This window comes from Lycorma delicatula, chromosome 9, assembly GCF_047948215.1.
Source record: "Lycorma delicatula isolate Av1 chromosome 9, ASM4794821v1, whole genome shotgun sequence".
NCBI classification, from domain to species: domain Eukaryota; kingdom Metazoa; phylum Arthropoda; class Insecta; order Hemiptera; family Fulgoridae; genus Lycorma; species Lycorma delicatula.
The window spans coordinates 118,499,768-118,516,569 of NC_134463.1; the positions used below are offsets into that span (position 1 = coordinate 118,499,768).

The following is a 16,802-nucleotide window of genomic DNA, read 5'->3' on the forward strand; positions in this document are numbered from 1 at the left end:
CCAGTAACCATCACAATAAAAAAGAAATGGATCTCATTCTTGGGACACCTAATCGAACACCGGAAAATAGAATCATCGGGAAAATAGTAGAAAAATTATAGAATAGCAAAGCCAATACAAAATGGATTACAGAAATCAAAGAAGACATGAAGGAACTCGAAATTACAGTGGAAGATTTTAAGAACAAAACAGACAATATTAAGTAACTCAAAGACAAACAAACTAGACTACAAATGAAAATCAACAGACAAACAATAGGAAGGGTGATTTCAAACCAAGAAAGAAAGTTAAAATCTGAAAGAATGAAGAAGTACTGGGCTAACAGGAAACTGAAAACCCCCTCCAATAAAAATTGACTAGTGGTCCAGTGTAGGCCAAACAACAAAAAAATAAAAAACGTTATAAATCAAATACTAAAATTTTATGCCTCTCAATTTGTTTCTCTAAGCATCAACACTGCTTTAATTGTAAATAAATAAAACAGCTTTCTATAAGTAAATAATTTATTCTAAGTCCTCCAAACTGTAAGATTTGATTGCCTAAGACAGAAAAAATACCATAACTTAGGTGCATGATTAGCAAGAGAAAAAAATAAAAATATTAAATTATTTAAATAATTTTCTTTCAAAATGCGTTCTACCTTCAGCTGCAAATGTGAAAATTCAGTGTTTGTGCCAAAACTTATTTAAAGCAACCTTTCCTCCTCCCTAAGTCATATTCCATCACTCCCTCTACTACCACCAATTTAAATGCAAACCATTCTTTTTTGAAATATTTTCACTTCTGCCATTCAGTAAAATTTTCACTGATATCAAAGATATTTGAGCTCACTTGTTTTTCAAGGCTTTCTTGGCCTTTTTACTCGTTTCAGTTATCAGAAATAGAAATATATTAATATTAGAACATTTTTTTTTCCAAAAAAATTTTAAAGAATTTAAAGCAAAGTAAAATGGAAAAGTCAAATAACTCAATGAGGTATAGTAATTTAGTTCTTAAAGAATAATTTAAGTAATTCTCAATTAACAGTTAATGTGCCAAAACCTGTAACTTATGCAGGTTTTGTATAAGTTATACCTATAACTTATTACAGTAACACAGCACAGATTAAATATATTATCTGACCATACAATAAGGATTAAACAATTCAAGATAGGTACCAATAACACTATTTTCTATACATATTGTATAAAAAGATTCCATTCCTTTCTAGGAATTGAACCGGTTACTACTAGCACTATACCTCATGGTCAACTTTTAACAACACTAACTAAAGAGGAGCTGCACAGCTTCTCAAGAATAACTTCTGAAAACACATATCTTATATCTAAGAATTCATCAATTTTTATTTGTTTATTTTTTTAATTTAACCACAATTCTCTACTCTAATGATTTAAACATTAGAGTAAGAACTATACACTAAATTATTATGAGTATATGTATAATTTTGTTAAATTTATCTTTTTCTTTTAATTCTTAATTTTTTTAAAACTTACCATACCTTTTTTTATTATCTTTGTTGGGGTTGGTAGTATTTACTTACAAATAAATAAAATTGTATATAAATAATATGGTTTAAATATTCTTTAGCATTGGTTATAAAATGACCACTGTGCTGAAGAATTACTTATTAAGAGAATATACATTTAAAAAATGATTACAGAAATTAACTACTTATATTAAATTTATTGACTATATTTAAAAAAAGAAAAGAAATTGACTTGTTAAACATTTTTATTTAAGTATTTTATTATAGGTTACAAATTATATACGCTACCAAAACAACTTATTTCAAAAACGTTATAACTATTAATTCATTTCTGAGAAGTTTAATGTGACAACAAGCTACATATTAAAACATTGGTTTATGGAAAATGTTATTATGTGTTTTGTGTATGTGTTTTATGTTATTTTGTGATGAAAATTACAACAGGTGATAATTTTTTTTAACAGATTGAACAAAATCTTAATTATAATAAAATTTGTACTAATAATGTATTGTTTTGTTGTTAAAACAAAATCACAAAAACTTAACTTCAGCTGAAGTTATGGGTGAAAGTTTTTCTCAGATTGGAAAGACAAATTATTTAGTATATTCATCAGTTAGTTTTAATTTCATAACTTTATGTAACTAACTCTACTACTCTGAACTAAGTTCAAAGTAAAATTTCTATAAACTAACAATCGGCCACTCTAGCTCAGTTGATAAAGTTGCTAGGTGATACACGGTACATTAAATCTTGTTTTTGATTCTTAAGTCTTGAGTCATTTCTTATGAGATATTTTACTGATTACTTCTTACTACTACTCGCATGCTATACCAAAAAAAAAGTTATGGAAATTTTTAACAACTTATGATATTCCATCTAAAATAAATAAATGTATAATTTGTAATTTTAAATTTTGTCAATGTGGGTAGTATAAAAGTATGTTAATTCTTTAAAAATTACTATCTTTTTCAAAATACTTGGAAATTGTACTTCTGGAAGAAATTGTTGGAGCTAATTCTGTAACTTCTTTTTCAGTCTGCATATTGATATCATTTAAAAACTTTACAGAGAAGGTGCTGCATAATAAGTTTTTAAAAGTATGTTCTGGAAAGAACAATTTTCAAGTAATTATAAAGCGACTCATTTATCATTTTTAATATTTTATTAACTGTTATCTTGTTAATAAACATGATAATCTTTTCTCATTGCATTTAACTGTATTTAATTAATATTGGAACCGATTAATAATTAAAAAGTTAATCTATTTATATTTCACCTAAGATATGTTTTTCACAATTTTTAGTGGAAATTATTAGATAAAACAAAGATGATTTTCATATATATCAAATAAAAAATTTGAAATTTAATTTTACAAAAATTTATGTATATAGTAAATGTACATTAATGTGATGTTTTTATGTTAAAAAGAATATTGAAAAAAAAAAAATGTTGCTGGATACAGTGCAATCGAGTGCATTTTGCATGTACTGTTTCTGTGGTATCTAGTTTCTGGTTTGATTGTGGTTGTGGTTGTGTGAGTGTCCTGTCTGTGTTACAGCGGTTGCCGGCAGTCCTCAGCCGAATTGGCCTTATATTGGCCACACCCTTGGTAAGATACATCTTGAATCTTCATTTTTATTTGTTTTTTTTTAAAACTATTTTGTTGTTTTTTTATTATTATTATTATTATTATTCATTCACTGTTCTTTGCTGTATCACTCGCCTCGCATCGCATCGCTGCTCGCTCTCTGGCTCATTATAATGCTAATGCTGTTTTATTATACTACTTATACTTTTAATGCTGTCTGCTATGTCTGTATTAATTTTGTTTGATTTTTTATGCTTATATTTTGTAAATTACACAAAAGTTTTTTTGTTTAATACCATTAATTTTACTTATAATCTATAAACCAGAGCTTTTTATTGTTATTGCTATATCAATGTTATTCATTACACATTATACACCACTGAAATACTGTAAAATTCATCTATTTATTTAATTATTTATCTCATAAATAATAATGATAATAAAATTTATACTACTTCATGATTTTTTTTTTGCTTTTTTTTATTATTAATACACTTTCAAAAGTTTAATCAAGACTATATCAGTTTGTTGCTACTTATCAGTTTGTGCTAATTTATTAAATATTGCTGTTACTTCATTTATATAAAGTATATCTGTTCGAATCACTAACATTGCAAATCATGTAGAACATTTATCAACTGCAATGACAAAAATTTTTTTTCTAATATTTTTGTGTATAAGGCTTACTTAAAAATTACTTATATGATTAACTTAAGGAATTATTAGTTTTTATGTAATAAAAAATTTATTTTGCTATAGTGCTATGTGTATTTTATCTAATATTCTTAAAATTATATAAATAACTATCAAAGACAAAATAATTTTCTTATTATAGTAATAATTTAAACAATTTTTTGCTATTATTTGCATTTCTAATTTTTAATAAGTGAATACATTGTCTTTTAAATAGTTTATTATAATAGCAAGCATTCTACGGCATAGCTTTACTTAAATTACCTTAACACCAATACATTTTTAGTACTAAAACTACTTTGCAGGAAGTAGAATCTCCGACTATGTCCCTAGACAGAAATGCCTCCACAAAATCACACAAATATGAATGATATAATTAGCTATAAATTTTCCCAAGTATGTTTCTACAGTGAATATTTTTTAACCAAAATCCTCGCCAACAAACACTGTCAGAGATTAATAGAACAAAGATAAGAGAAAAAAACGTTTATAAAAAGAAAGATTCTGCATACTAATAGAGAGGTGGATATTTTTGTTGTGGATATTTTTGTTACATAAAACACATATACCTACCCAAACGAAAACCTCAATGTACAGTGGAGATTCATGACATTTATAATCCCTTGAAAGATCATATAATTTATCCCCAAATTGGAACTAACTCAATACTTATCATTGATTCTCTGCATTAACCAGCTCAAACAAATTAATTTTCTTCTTAAACTTAAAAATTAATTATGAATAGATTCAGGATTCCTTAAGAAAGACCATCTTCAGAATTATCTTAAAAATTACAAATTAATTTTTGTAATTTAAAGTATCAAGTTAAATTATAAGAACCATTTAGGCCTCCCAGTACAGGTTGATCTTTGTTTTTCTTTCTGTCAGCATGAAGGGATTCTTACTTGCTTTACCGTCACCACTTACAGAATGTGAACATTTTTTTACCTTCTTTGGTCGTTGGCTTTCTGTTAAATTTCCTGGAACCATTTATGTTTAATATGCTTTTCAATAACCTATATTAATTTACAATATTTTGTACATTGAACTATCTGGTATGAGTACCAGCTGAGTAAGCTGGTATGAGTACCAGCTTCTTTTTGCAATAGATAATGACAGTTTCAACTGATAGTAAACTTCGCTGAACAAAGAACAAAATTTCCATTGCCATATATATATTGATATATTAGCACTGTTATGATCTGTAAATAAATATTTTTAAATTTAAAAAAAATTGTTAACAAATTTAAAAATGTATTACTATTTAAACGCACAAATAGATACACTGTACTTCAAAATATTTAAAAATATTATATAGTCAACTATAAATAATTATCACTTAATACAATCAGTCACTGTAATATAAATTTAATTTTATATATATATATATATATATATATATATACACACACACACACACACACACTGAGATTTTTTTTAATTTTTGAACATATTTAACAATTTAACATAACAATTGTTAAATTGATTTGGTATTATATGAAATTTATATAAAAATACTCTAAACAAAGATAAATAAATATTTATAAAAATGATTATATTTTTTCCATGATATTTAATGATGAGAATTAAAACCTTAAACTTCTAAAACAACACAATGAAGAAATTTTATAAATACATATTTACTTACTTCAATATGTTTTTAGTGGCCCTTTGCAACCATCTTCGTGACTCAAAATCTTTAGAATCATCTTCAGGCTCAAGATTTTTTTTTTCAGTGTCATCGTCAGCACTGAAGTATTTCTTCAGAACCTCTGAAAATGGTTGTAAAAGTAATGAAAGCATTATGAAATAACTTAAAAATGTTGTATTTATAAAATTTGATTCAATTTATCATTAAGTTCATATCTGGAAAAAATTAAGAAGAAATGGTAATGCTATTAAGAATGTGCTATATTTTAATAATAAAGATGATTATTATTATTTAATTTGTAGTGTTAATAATTTTTTATATTTCATAATTTATATATGATATAACAATGAAAAATCGATAACGTAAGTTCTGCACTCTAATACCTGTACTTTAACCACTTGCATTTTAAATTAATGTAGAAATTAATATTAGTAGTACTATTATGATCTGTAAACAAATATTTTTAAATTCAATTGGTATGTAGGTGAATTATAACCGATATGCCCTGTATGCTCATTCATAAATTTGTATGAGTATATCAAATTTGTATTTGATAAAAATTAAGTAAATTTTATCAAATATATTAAAAGAATATATTAAAATAGAAAATAAATATAATTTAAAAAACATTTATGAATTAATAAATATTCTTGATAATATCAGTGTAAACAAAAATATTAAACTTATGACACTTGACATAAATAAATACGTACACAAGTATTGCCACATTGAATGGATATAATGGTAATTTAATAGATCAATGTATACCTCAAATTAAAAAACAGATTATATATATATATATATATATATATATATATATAAGAGAAAAATAAAATTAAAATATAATAACTCAGGAAACGATTATGTAAAAATGGAAAACAATGTAAAATACAGAAAATTTAATAAAATATATAAATCATTTAATAAAACTCGTATATACAACAAATAATAAAACCATAAATTATATAAATGATCCTACTAAAACCCTAATAAATGGTAATAAATATAATTTGAACGGACAGGGTGTATGTAATTTAGAATGTGAAGTTTGTGAATTACGATATATTGGTATGACCAACCAATCATTTTTAATTAGAGCTAAAGAACATATAATTGCATAACAAAAAAATATAAATACCATTCAAATTTTGCTTAACATATTTTGCTTTAACAAATTATCGCTAAACATAAATTGTCAAAGTTCACTAAACATAAGGTAATTATGTTCCAATTTAAATTTATGGAAATATTGGATTACTCTAATAATTTTTATAATACTTTTAATCTTGAAAAATTCCATATATACAATAATAAATTAATAAGTGAACAAATTAAATTTGATGATGATAATTTACATAAGCAAATAATAAACAGTAATTAAGTTGGCTAAACTGATTCCATAATCTACTTAGTTCATAATAGTTGTGATACTGTTACAATACTGACATAGTTACTTTGACTGAAGATTTTAACATTTTTACAAAATGATGATAAATTGTTATACTTATAATTTAAATATATAATATTATACTTTTATATATTACAATCATAACCCTCCTGAAGATGGCAAAATAGCCAAAAGCACTTGAGGGAACAATTAATATATTGGTAAGCAGTTTATATTATCTATAATAATCAAAGATTTCATAAGAAATCAAGAACACCTTTCTTTTAAAAATCACCTCTAGACAGCGACATTTTGCTGGTGAGTTTATATTTTAGTTAAAAATGTTTTCTGAACACTATTTGAAATTATCAGTCATTTTAATAATTCAGATTGTCATGAATACTTACTTGCTTAGTATTATATATTCTTTAAACTGTTTCAGTTACATTAATTATAAGCAAAACAATTATAAATATTACATTAATTAATTATAATCGTTTAGAATTTCTATCATATTAAAACCACATAAATGTACAGATATATTTTTTATTACTCTTTCAGACTGTAGAACAGTCCCTTGTGGTTCTCTTTTTTATTCTATAATTTTCATATTTTGTATGATATTTCTTCTTATTAGTCAATCTCAACTTTCTCCTTTCCTGAACCTCTCTTGCTATCCATTTTAATCATTTGCCTTCTATTAGAAATTTTAATCATCCTCATTATATATCCATATTATTATTACCATATCAAAAATTCACTTTATACTTTTCCAAAATCTCAATGTTTATGATAATGTTATATTGCTAGTCAATCCAAGTATATATTTTTAGGTTGCCTTTTTGGATTTATTATAGAAGGTTATGTTTTTATTAATTTTATGTATTATTCATCAATTAGACAGTTATAAGCAATTTTTTTATAAACCCTTTCACTTGTTTTAATATTAATTAAAAACTGATTTTTTTTTTAATTCTGTTTATTTAATTTACAAAGGTCTTATCAATAACAAGTTAGATAAACAATATTCAACCCACCGAGTTGCTCTAGTGGTGAACGTGTCTTCACAAATCAGCTGATTTGGAAGTCGAGAGTTCCAGCATTCAAGTCCTAGTAAAGGCAGTTACTTTTATACGGATTTGAATACTGGATCGTGGATACCGGTGTTCTTTGGTGGTTTGGTTTCAATTAACCACACATCTCAGAAATGATCCACCAGAGATTGTGCAAGACTACACTTCACTTACACTCATACACATCACCCTCATTCATCCTCTGAAGTAATACCTGACGGTAATTCCCAGAGGCTAAACAGGAAAAAGTAATATATTCAATATTCAAAAAAAGAAAAGTTATTACAACTAAACTATTGTTAATTATAACTTTGTTAGTTACAACTTTTGATTAATCTGTACTAATTTATGCTTGTCGTATGAAATTTAAACAGCTTTTTAGAAAAAAATAATGGATGGAGATAAGTATAAAAAAATCTCCTTCATGAATGTCATAGACACAAATTTATTATTAAAAACCAGTGTTTGGTGTGTCATAATTTATGTAATGTGCATGTAACATATTATTGTTGATTGGAAAACATATTTGATGCAGATTAATCATTACTTATTAGTTAATTTTCCACTGCTGTATTTGTGTGTTTTATATTTTCCAAGCAGCGGAGTCAGATTAATAAGATTTACGTAAATTTTTTTAAACATTTAATAAAGAAATCAGTAACATTGTAAAACTCATATACTATACATATAAGTAAAAGATATATTAAAAGTAATTTAATCCAGAATTAGTCAAAAATTTTACTGATGATAACCATATGTTTGCCATATAAGGCAAAATTATTAGATTTTTAATATAGTTTTAATTTATTCTTTCTGTAAATAAATATTTAATATTAAAAATTTAACAGTAAAATTAGACATACTGTTCTAGAAATTATTTTGTGGTTATGTAGCAAATTTATTATATAATTTTTTAAAGGCATTTTATTTAAATTGATAAAGCACTTAACCGTATTGCTTTACCTTATTCTTTATGAGCTGATAAAATGTTCCTTTAGTATTATTGAGCATTGTCAATACTGCTGACCTACAAAAAGTGTTGCAACAGTGTTTTCATTAAAGTTCACAAATAAACATTTCAAGTTAAAACATGAACATTATAAAATTAATTTAAAATAAATTGTTTTATTTTAAATAATTAATGCCTGGTTTAAATTATAAATAAAAAACCTGGTATGGATACCACCACATGACTTCCTTGTACTCCTATTAAATTACTTATATTTTTTATTACATTTTTTCTTTTTTTGTTATTGAATTATTCATTGTATTTTTTTTACAACAGGTTATTAATTATTAATAAATAATAAAATTAAATTTAAAAAAAAGTTAAAATAAAAAAAGGAATGAAGTCGGATTCTCGCCGATGTGCCTTCCCCTTTTAAGATCCAAATATTTAATTAATTAAAATTTTATTAGGCTATAACTCTGGTATCAATTAAAATAATTACCACTTATGATATATCGTTGAAAAGCTCTCAATGAGGGCTTAATAGTGCAATTAAGAGGAAATCCAAAATCCATTTTTTTGGGGCTTTTTTTGGACACTTTTGGTCCAGTCAATTGCAATCAAAAAGGGAGGTGCACAACTAGATGTTACAACAATCCTAAATCCAAAATTTCAGCATTCTACGGCTAATTCTTTTTGAATTATGCAAGATACATATACATGTACAAATGTCATACTGAAACTAGTCAAAATGGATTCAGGAATGATCAAAATGGATATTTTCATTAAAAAATGAAAACTGAAATTTTTCGCTATTACAGTATTTCTCGGAAATACAGTTTCAGTATAAACGGAAGTAAAAGCATTCTCTAATTTTTTGCAAAAAAAAAATCTTCGTACTTTGTTAAAAGATTATCATTAGCAGATACAGAGGATTTAGTAAAGTTAGAAAAAGAATGTAAACAAATATTTGCAATAAAAAAAAATAATTGTAAACAAATAAGTATGTATTGATTCCTGCTAGAAGAACATTTCTATTTGTGTTTATTGAACTAAAAAATATTTCCAAATACACAAGATTTGGATGTATAAAAATTAAAAACACAATTTACAAAAAAAAAAGATAAAATATTTTTTTTAGACCAAGTTAAAAGTGAAAAATTACTTTATAATAGAGTCCAAATGAATTATATTCTGCACTCTAACTGACTCTATATGTCTCAATTGTTACAGTAATAATTTCATAAAATTGTTTTCAAGTGGTGCTTTAATCAATTACTAATCTTTCTGCTTATAGTAATTATATTTCTTATACAATGATTTTATTAAAACCATTCTTTAGGATAATGAAAATTAATTTATGTTATCAAGTGGTCTATACTTATTTATACTAATTTAATTGTGATTAAAAAAAAAGTTCTGGTTTATATACTGACAATTTTTTTGTGTTCCAAAACGATGTATTAAAATAAAAAAATAAAAAATGTAATTTAAATTAATTTGTGTACATTTCAGTTGGATTGTAAATAAAAATTGATAGAATAATAAAATTTAATTAGATAGTTTAATAAAATATTTAGTAAAATAAAAATTGAAGCAGGTTATTTGGCAGTTTACCCGTAAACATACGTTGTAAATAAAACATATATTCATAATAAACCAAATACCAACAGTTATTTACGATATGATAAAAACTTCATTTGAACGTACTGTGTACTGTTTATTATAATTTTATGTTTTTCTTTTATTTAGATTATTGAAAAATCTGTAAATAATGTTAGGATACTGTTCCTAATTAAACATTAATTTTTTAATATTTATTAATTATTATTATGTTGTATATTTATATCAAAACTAGAGAAGGATCATTATTAAATAATCTTAATTAGATTCTGTATATGTTGTAATTTTACTTTAAAGAAGCATATAAATAATCTATTCAAGTTTTACCCACTATTTTTTATTTACAAAAAAATTAATACCTGGTGGTTAAATATAACTGGTTTTGCTTGTTTCACTATTTTTATTTTATGTTAATTTGACTTGCCAAAAAAAAGATTTTCAGCACTTATATTTGAGGTGGAGTGGTAGCATCCCTTCTGTTCATCCAGAGGTTTCAGGTTGAAGTCCCAGTCAAGCATGTCATTTTTCACACATTAGAATTGTTGTTGCTGTATAAATAATGAATTAATTAACATCAAATTATTGTTGCAATACCATTTTATTGACTGAATAAAGCAAGAAAGTATTTTAATACAACTTTTTGGCACTTCATTTTTTTCTTGAGTGTTTATAACACAAGGTCAAACCATTTTCCAATTTTTATGAAATTTTTAAGTATTTGGAAGAACTCCTAATGGGCTTTCTTCTTGGTATTAGAAAGAATAATATATATATAACTAGATCACAGATATTAGAAGTTTAAAACATTACAAATATGATTGGCCTCAAAATATCATTGAAAAAACAGAAATTATTCCCTAAGAACAAACACGATTAAAAGAAGTAAACATAAACAGTAATAAAATCAAAATAGTAACCCAATTTAAATACCTCGGAGAAATAATAACAAACAACCTAAATGAAAAAAACCTTATTCAGATAAGAAAAAACAAACTAGCTAAAGCTCAAAAATTAAGCTGGTATACTTAAATAAAAAATGCCTATAAATAGATGCAAAAATAAGACATTACATCACAGTTATAAAAACTTCTTTTTTTTTAACCACCGGGACCACCGTTAGATATTACTTCAAAGGATGAGATGAATGGCAATTTTTGTAGCACGTGAAAATCCCGTGCCTGACCGGGATTCGAACCCAGGATCTCCAGATGAAAGACCAAGACAATACCACTCGCACCATGTAGGCTGGCACAACTATAAAACCAGAACTCACTTATGGAGCAGAAACACTCTTCCACCCAATCAAACACAGACTCCAGAAAATCAGAAGAAGAGCTGGAAGAACCTGCATCAATAAAAAGTACCAGAAAGACGGGCAGTGATGGATTGTGCCCTACAAAGTCTTGTACAAAGAGTTAGAACCCATCACTGATACCGTGTGTAAAAGGAGACTAGAATTCTTTGGACGTATCATGAGGATGCAAGATTCAAGACTTCTGAAACAGCTAGTACAGTACAATCTCGACTCAAAAAAAATAAAACAGGATGTAGATGGATCAGAGAAATAAGAAAGAATCTGAAGGAAATTGGCCTTACATCAGAAGATACTACAGATAAAATAAAATTAAACAAGAAAATCACGAATAAAAAACACTCGCTTCATACTCACAAGAAAAAACACATTTTCAACCCTAGAAAGGGCATAAAGATCAGAACGTGTAAAAAAGTACTGAGAGGGCCACAAGACCCAACATTCCCATTGAAGAAATTTAGATAATGGATGAACTAAAGCGATCCTATGTGGTCATAAAAAATAATATAATAATAATCATCATATATATATATATATATATATATATATATATATATATATATATATATATATATATATATATATATATATGATAGATCTTCTATTTCAATGCAGTGGCTGCCACCTTTCTTAGCCGAGACATATAGGAAAGGTGCAATGAAGATGTTTCTACTGGTCTTCCCTCCCATTCCTGATAAGATTCTTTTCTTGACATTCCATTCACCAGTTTCAGTCCATCTTTCTGCTGTTAAATATTAGATAATCCCCTATTTTATTTTATTTTACTCCATTTTTAACTCTCATAGTTGTTATGCAGACCATTCTCCTTCTACTGTAGTACTGTATTTTTCTCAGTAAAAAGTAATCGTGCACTGGTTTCTGATAAACTTTTTTTCTTATTTACAAAAAAAGAGGGTGTAGAGGAAGTTCCTTCTTGATAGTCATCAGTCGGTAACATTTAGTGTCCCTAGAAATTGTGCCTATGATAAAGCTAATATATAATAAAATTATTTTTGGCATCGGTTAAATTTTCCACGGTCAACAATTTCAATTCTTTATTCTCCTTTATTAATTCTATTCCATTGTAAAGCTTAATTTTTAAAATCCAGTACAGAATGAGCAAGGTCTACTGACTGTACCAGTTAGTTGTTATTAAATCTCAACAATACATAGTGAAACTACATCCAGTAATATTTAACTTCAGTATTCTATTGTTACCAGTTTATTAAACATGGCTTTGTCTGTTTAAAAATGTAATGATTTTATCTATTTAGTATCTTCACATATGTCCATTATTATCATATTTATTATACTTAAGTATTAATATGGGTTTTTATTTTCTAGCCATCTTAGTAGCTCTAGAGCTATGCTGCAAGAAAGAAAGTACAGTAATCAGTCAAAAAGTGGGATATCGGTTTTTTGCATTTCTTGGCGTTTCATGAACCAGGGAACCCAAAAACAAAAAAAAAGTGGGGGTAATTTTCATATGTATGTACTCTCTGTTCATTCTAAGAAGGATATATCGCGTAAACACAGTGTAGACAACAGTGCGCTGTGAAACAGTACGCCTAAAAAATATTACTTACTAACTTACAATTTTTTTGTAATTCCTAACAAAATTTTATACTCATTTTACACTTAATCTGTTTATTTAAATATAATAAATATTTACTTTATACTTAATTTTGTACTAAACTTAAAACTTTTTAATTCCTCACAAAACCTTTAATATAATAAAACGTACGAAGACAATAATATCCCAAACAATAACTACCATATTATTAAAAATAATTTAATAGGCAAAATATATAACTTTAGGTGTCCAAAATTGATTACCTCTTGCGTAAAAAAAAAATTTTTTTTTTGAATGATGAAAATGATATAACGAAAGTTAAATTAGAAATTTTACTGTAGAAATTGATGCTAACGAATCTGGATTTTTCGCAGTGACCGGTACATTCTGGTGACTACTTTTTGGTTATAGTTGATTATTTTATGAAGAAAAACAATGACAAATAAATAAAAAACATATAAAAAAAATGCTTAAAACACCACTCTTAAATTAAACGCATTAAAAGGTAAAAAATAATTTTAGGACGGTATCTCAGAATAGATTTGACAACAAACTTTGATGGTAATATGTAAGATTATGTGAAAGTCATAGCTTCAAATTAAAAATTTGATGTTTTTGCCAATTTTTTCTTATGCGTGATGAATGGCCTAAAGAGTGGGGTGCAAACACGTAAGAAAAAAGTATGACTTTCACATAATCTTACATATCACCATCAAAGCTTGTTGTCAAATCCATTCTGAGATACCATCCTAAAATTATTTTTTACATTTTAGTGCGTTTAATTTAAGAGTGGTGTTTTATTTTTTTTACATATTTTTTATTAACTACCTTTTACTGCATGTGGTTTTTAAAAAGCTTTTTTAATATATTTTTTATTTTCTACTTTTTAGTCTTCATAAATTTATACTTAAAAGCTGCGCTAGCGCACAGGTTTGAGCGTATTTAGCGAAAGATCGGATCGGTACGTTTTGAGTGCGATCGAAACATAAAGCTAAACTATTTAATTTCCGATAACCAAGATTCGGTCGATCAAGAGTACACCCGATGCGTTAAAAAGTTAGCGCTCGACCTGCTGATACATATGCCGTTTGAATCGTGAAAATCGGATGAGCGGTTGCCGAGATATTACGGTGGGTGGCACCCCCTCACCAATTTCCGAACGGCGTCACAAGGGCACTTGCAAATATTATCATCCGACGTTTTCCACTGGGAGCGGATGGGTTATAGGCGAGGGTGGTCGAAAAAATTTTTTCAAGATATTTGAGATTTTCGTTCGAAAATAATTCGGATCCGGTTAAAAAGCACCAAATTTTCCCAAACCTTCGATATATATATATATATATTTCAAAAATATATCGATATATAATAATATGAGTATACACCTAACCAGCACGAGACATGTACTAACGAATCAAAATTTTCTGCTAGTGACTGGTACATTCCAGTGTTAAGCTAAGGGGGACACACATACAAATGTCGTTTAGTAGGATAGAATATAATCTTAATATTTAAAATGATTTTTTAATCAAATTAAAAACACTTTGATAAAGCAAAGATTTTTGTAATAATACTAAATGTTAAAGAAGAAAAACAAAAGCGGTGAATATAAAATAATTATATTCTGCTGCTAGAATGCAATTTGGTCATCAATTATTAAACCGATATAACTGTTTTTAGAAACAAGATTATGCTTGAAAACTGTTTAAAAAGGTTTTATTTAAAATGTAAGTGTAAATGAAAATTTCAATCGGTAGACATTACAGAATACACAAATAAGTAAAATAAATAAATGGAAAAATTAATACTAATAATAAAAAATATCAGCTGACAAGTAAACAACAGAACTTACAAAACACTAAAATTAGTATTTTAATAAAAACTCTATTTTTAATTTATATTCCTTTTTTAATGATTTGTAAGTATATTTATTTTTTAACTAAAATATTTCTTATTATTATTTTTTGTTTTATTATTTATATAGATTATAGTAATATAATAAACTATAATAACTATAATTGTAATCACAATATTATTGGTGTTATTATATATATATTTTTTTCTACAGTGTCTTTAAATTATAAATATTTAATAACTGAAGTAGCTATGTAGGTTTAGATTTTCAGCAAAGTTTTTTAAACAGTTTTTGATTGTATTCTTGTTTCCTAATTTACTCTAGTAACCGTTCAGCTCAGATCTTCTTTATTTATTCAGTAAATCTACGACGAATCGTTGAATCTTGGGCAAAACCAGTTATTTTAAATTAAAAATTCATTATTATAAATCCTTTTCAAATGTAGTTGAACAATAGAATTTTCATTATAATAGCTTTTTTTTTTTACTTCAATGTTCTATTTTTATCTGATTATATACAAGTATCTGATTAAAGTTTTAAAATGTTTTTTTTTATGTATTCCTTTCCTTAACTAATTTTGTGAATTATATACAATAATTTAATTCAGAATATTTAAAAATATCCTGCATTTGTTAATTAATTTGCATGGATTAATTTTTTTAATGCTTTCTGCTAAGAACCGTAATATATACTAAACTATGATAATCTATTAAAATTGTTTTGTATGTTTATATTTAAATATTTGTTTAGTTTTTAGTAGAATTGATGGAGTTCTTGTTATTTGATGTATGTTTTGGTGATGTTTTAAATGTTTGGATGGTAGTGTTACAGGACAAATGCTACAATGGTGTTAAAAATAAAATTATTATATTTAGTGGAGTAGGTTGTAGTTGTTTTAAACATTATTAATGCCTGAATATTGTATGTATTATTTATTTCATACATATGTTATTCTTTTTGTTTTATTTTTTTATTTGTAATGAAATTTATTAACAGCCTTAATTGTTATTAATCTCTATTCAATGAGAATTTAGGTTCTTGTCATTGGATTCAAGGTTTATTCAGTTAATTATATTTATTTGTTTTTATGATTAATTTTATATGTATGCACGTATAAAATCATAATTACAACTTTTTCTGTGTAATGCATAAGATCCATAATCATATTAATCAATCAAATACCTTCCTATGTTTTTGTCTGTAATAACTTACTTTTTAGATAACAGGCTGATTAGATATTCACATTTTCCATCATTTTTTTTTTACAATTGTTATATCATATGATAATAAATTAACTTTTTTTTATAATTTTGTTTTTAAAAAAGTTTATTTTTTTGCAATTTTGGATTTATGTATGGCCGCAATTGTTTTCTCTAAAGAGAAAACAATTATAATTAATTACTTGCACGGATGGATTTTATGTTAATATTTTGCATTCATACAGAATTTACGGTTTATGAGCCCTGTTGAATTATTCCATCTTAACTAACAAAATAATTTACATTCAAGATATTAGTGTATCGGTTTAGTAATATTCCATTTCACCAAAAATTATAAGCACACCGTGCCAAATTTTTCCCTTTAATGTAACAAATCGTATTACATAAATTGTTT

At 25.8% G+C, this 16,802-nt stretch overlaps 1 protein-coding gene across 10 annotated transcripts in view; it reads left to right on the top strand.

The window, feature by feature from the left end:
- pHCl-1 (pH-sensitive chloride channel 1) overlaps nucleotides 1-16,802 on the top strand; it is a 1,039,090-nt gene that overhangs the window by 965,438 nt on the left and 56,850 nt on the right. For 5 of the 10 annotated variants that reach the window (XM_075374857.1, XM_075374859.1, XM_075374861.1 and 2 more), the window contains one exon: nucleotides 3,046-3,096. The exons of the other annotated variants lie outside the window; for them this stretch is intronic. In XM_075374857.1, the coding sequence (XP_075230972.1) occupies nucleotides 3,046-3,096 (51 nt within the window). The remainder of the gene's footprint in view (nucleotides 1-3,045; nucleotides 3,097-16,802) is intronic. 10 annotated transcript variants of the gene reach the window in all.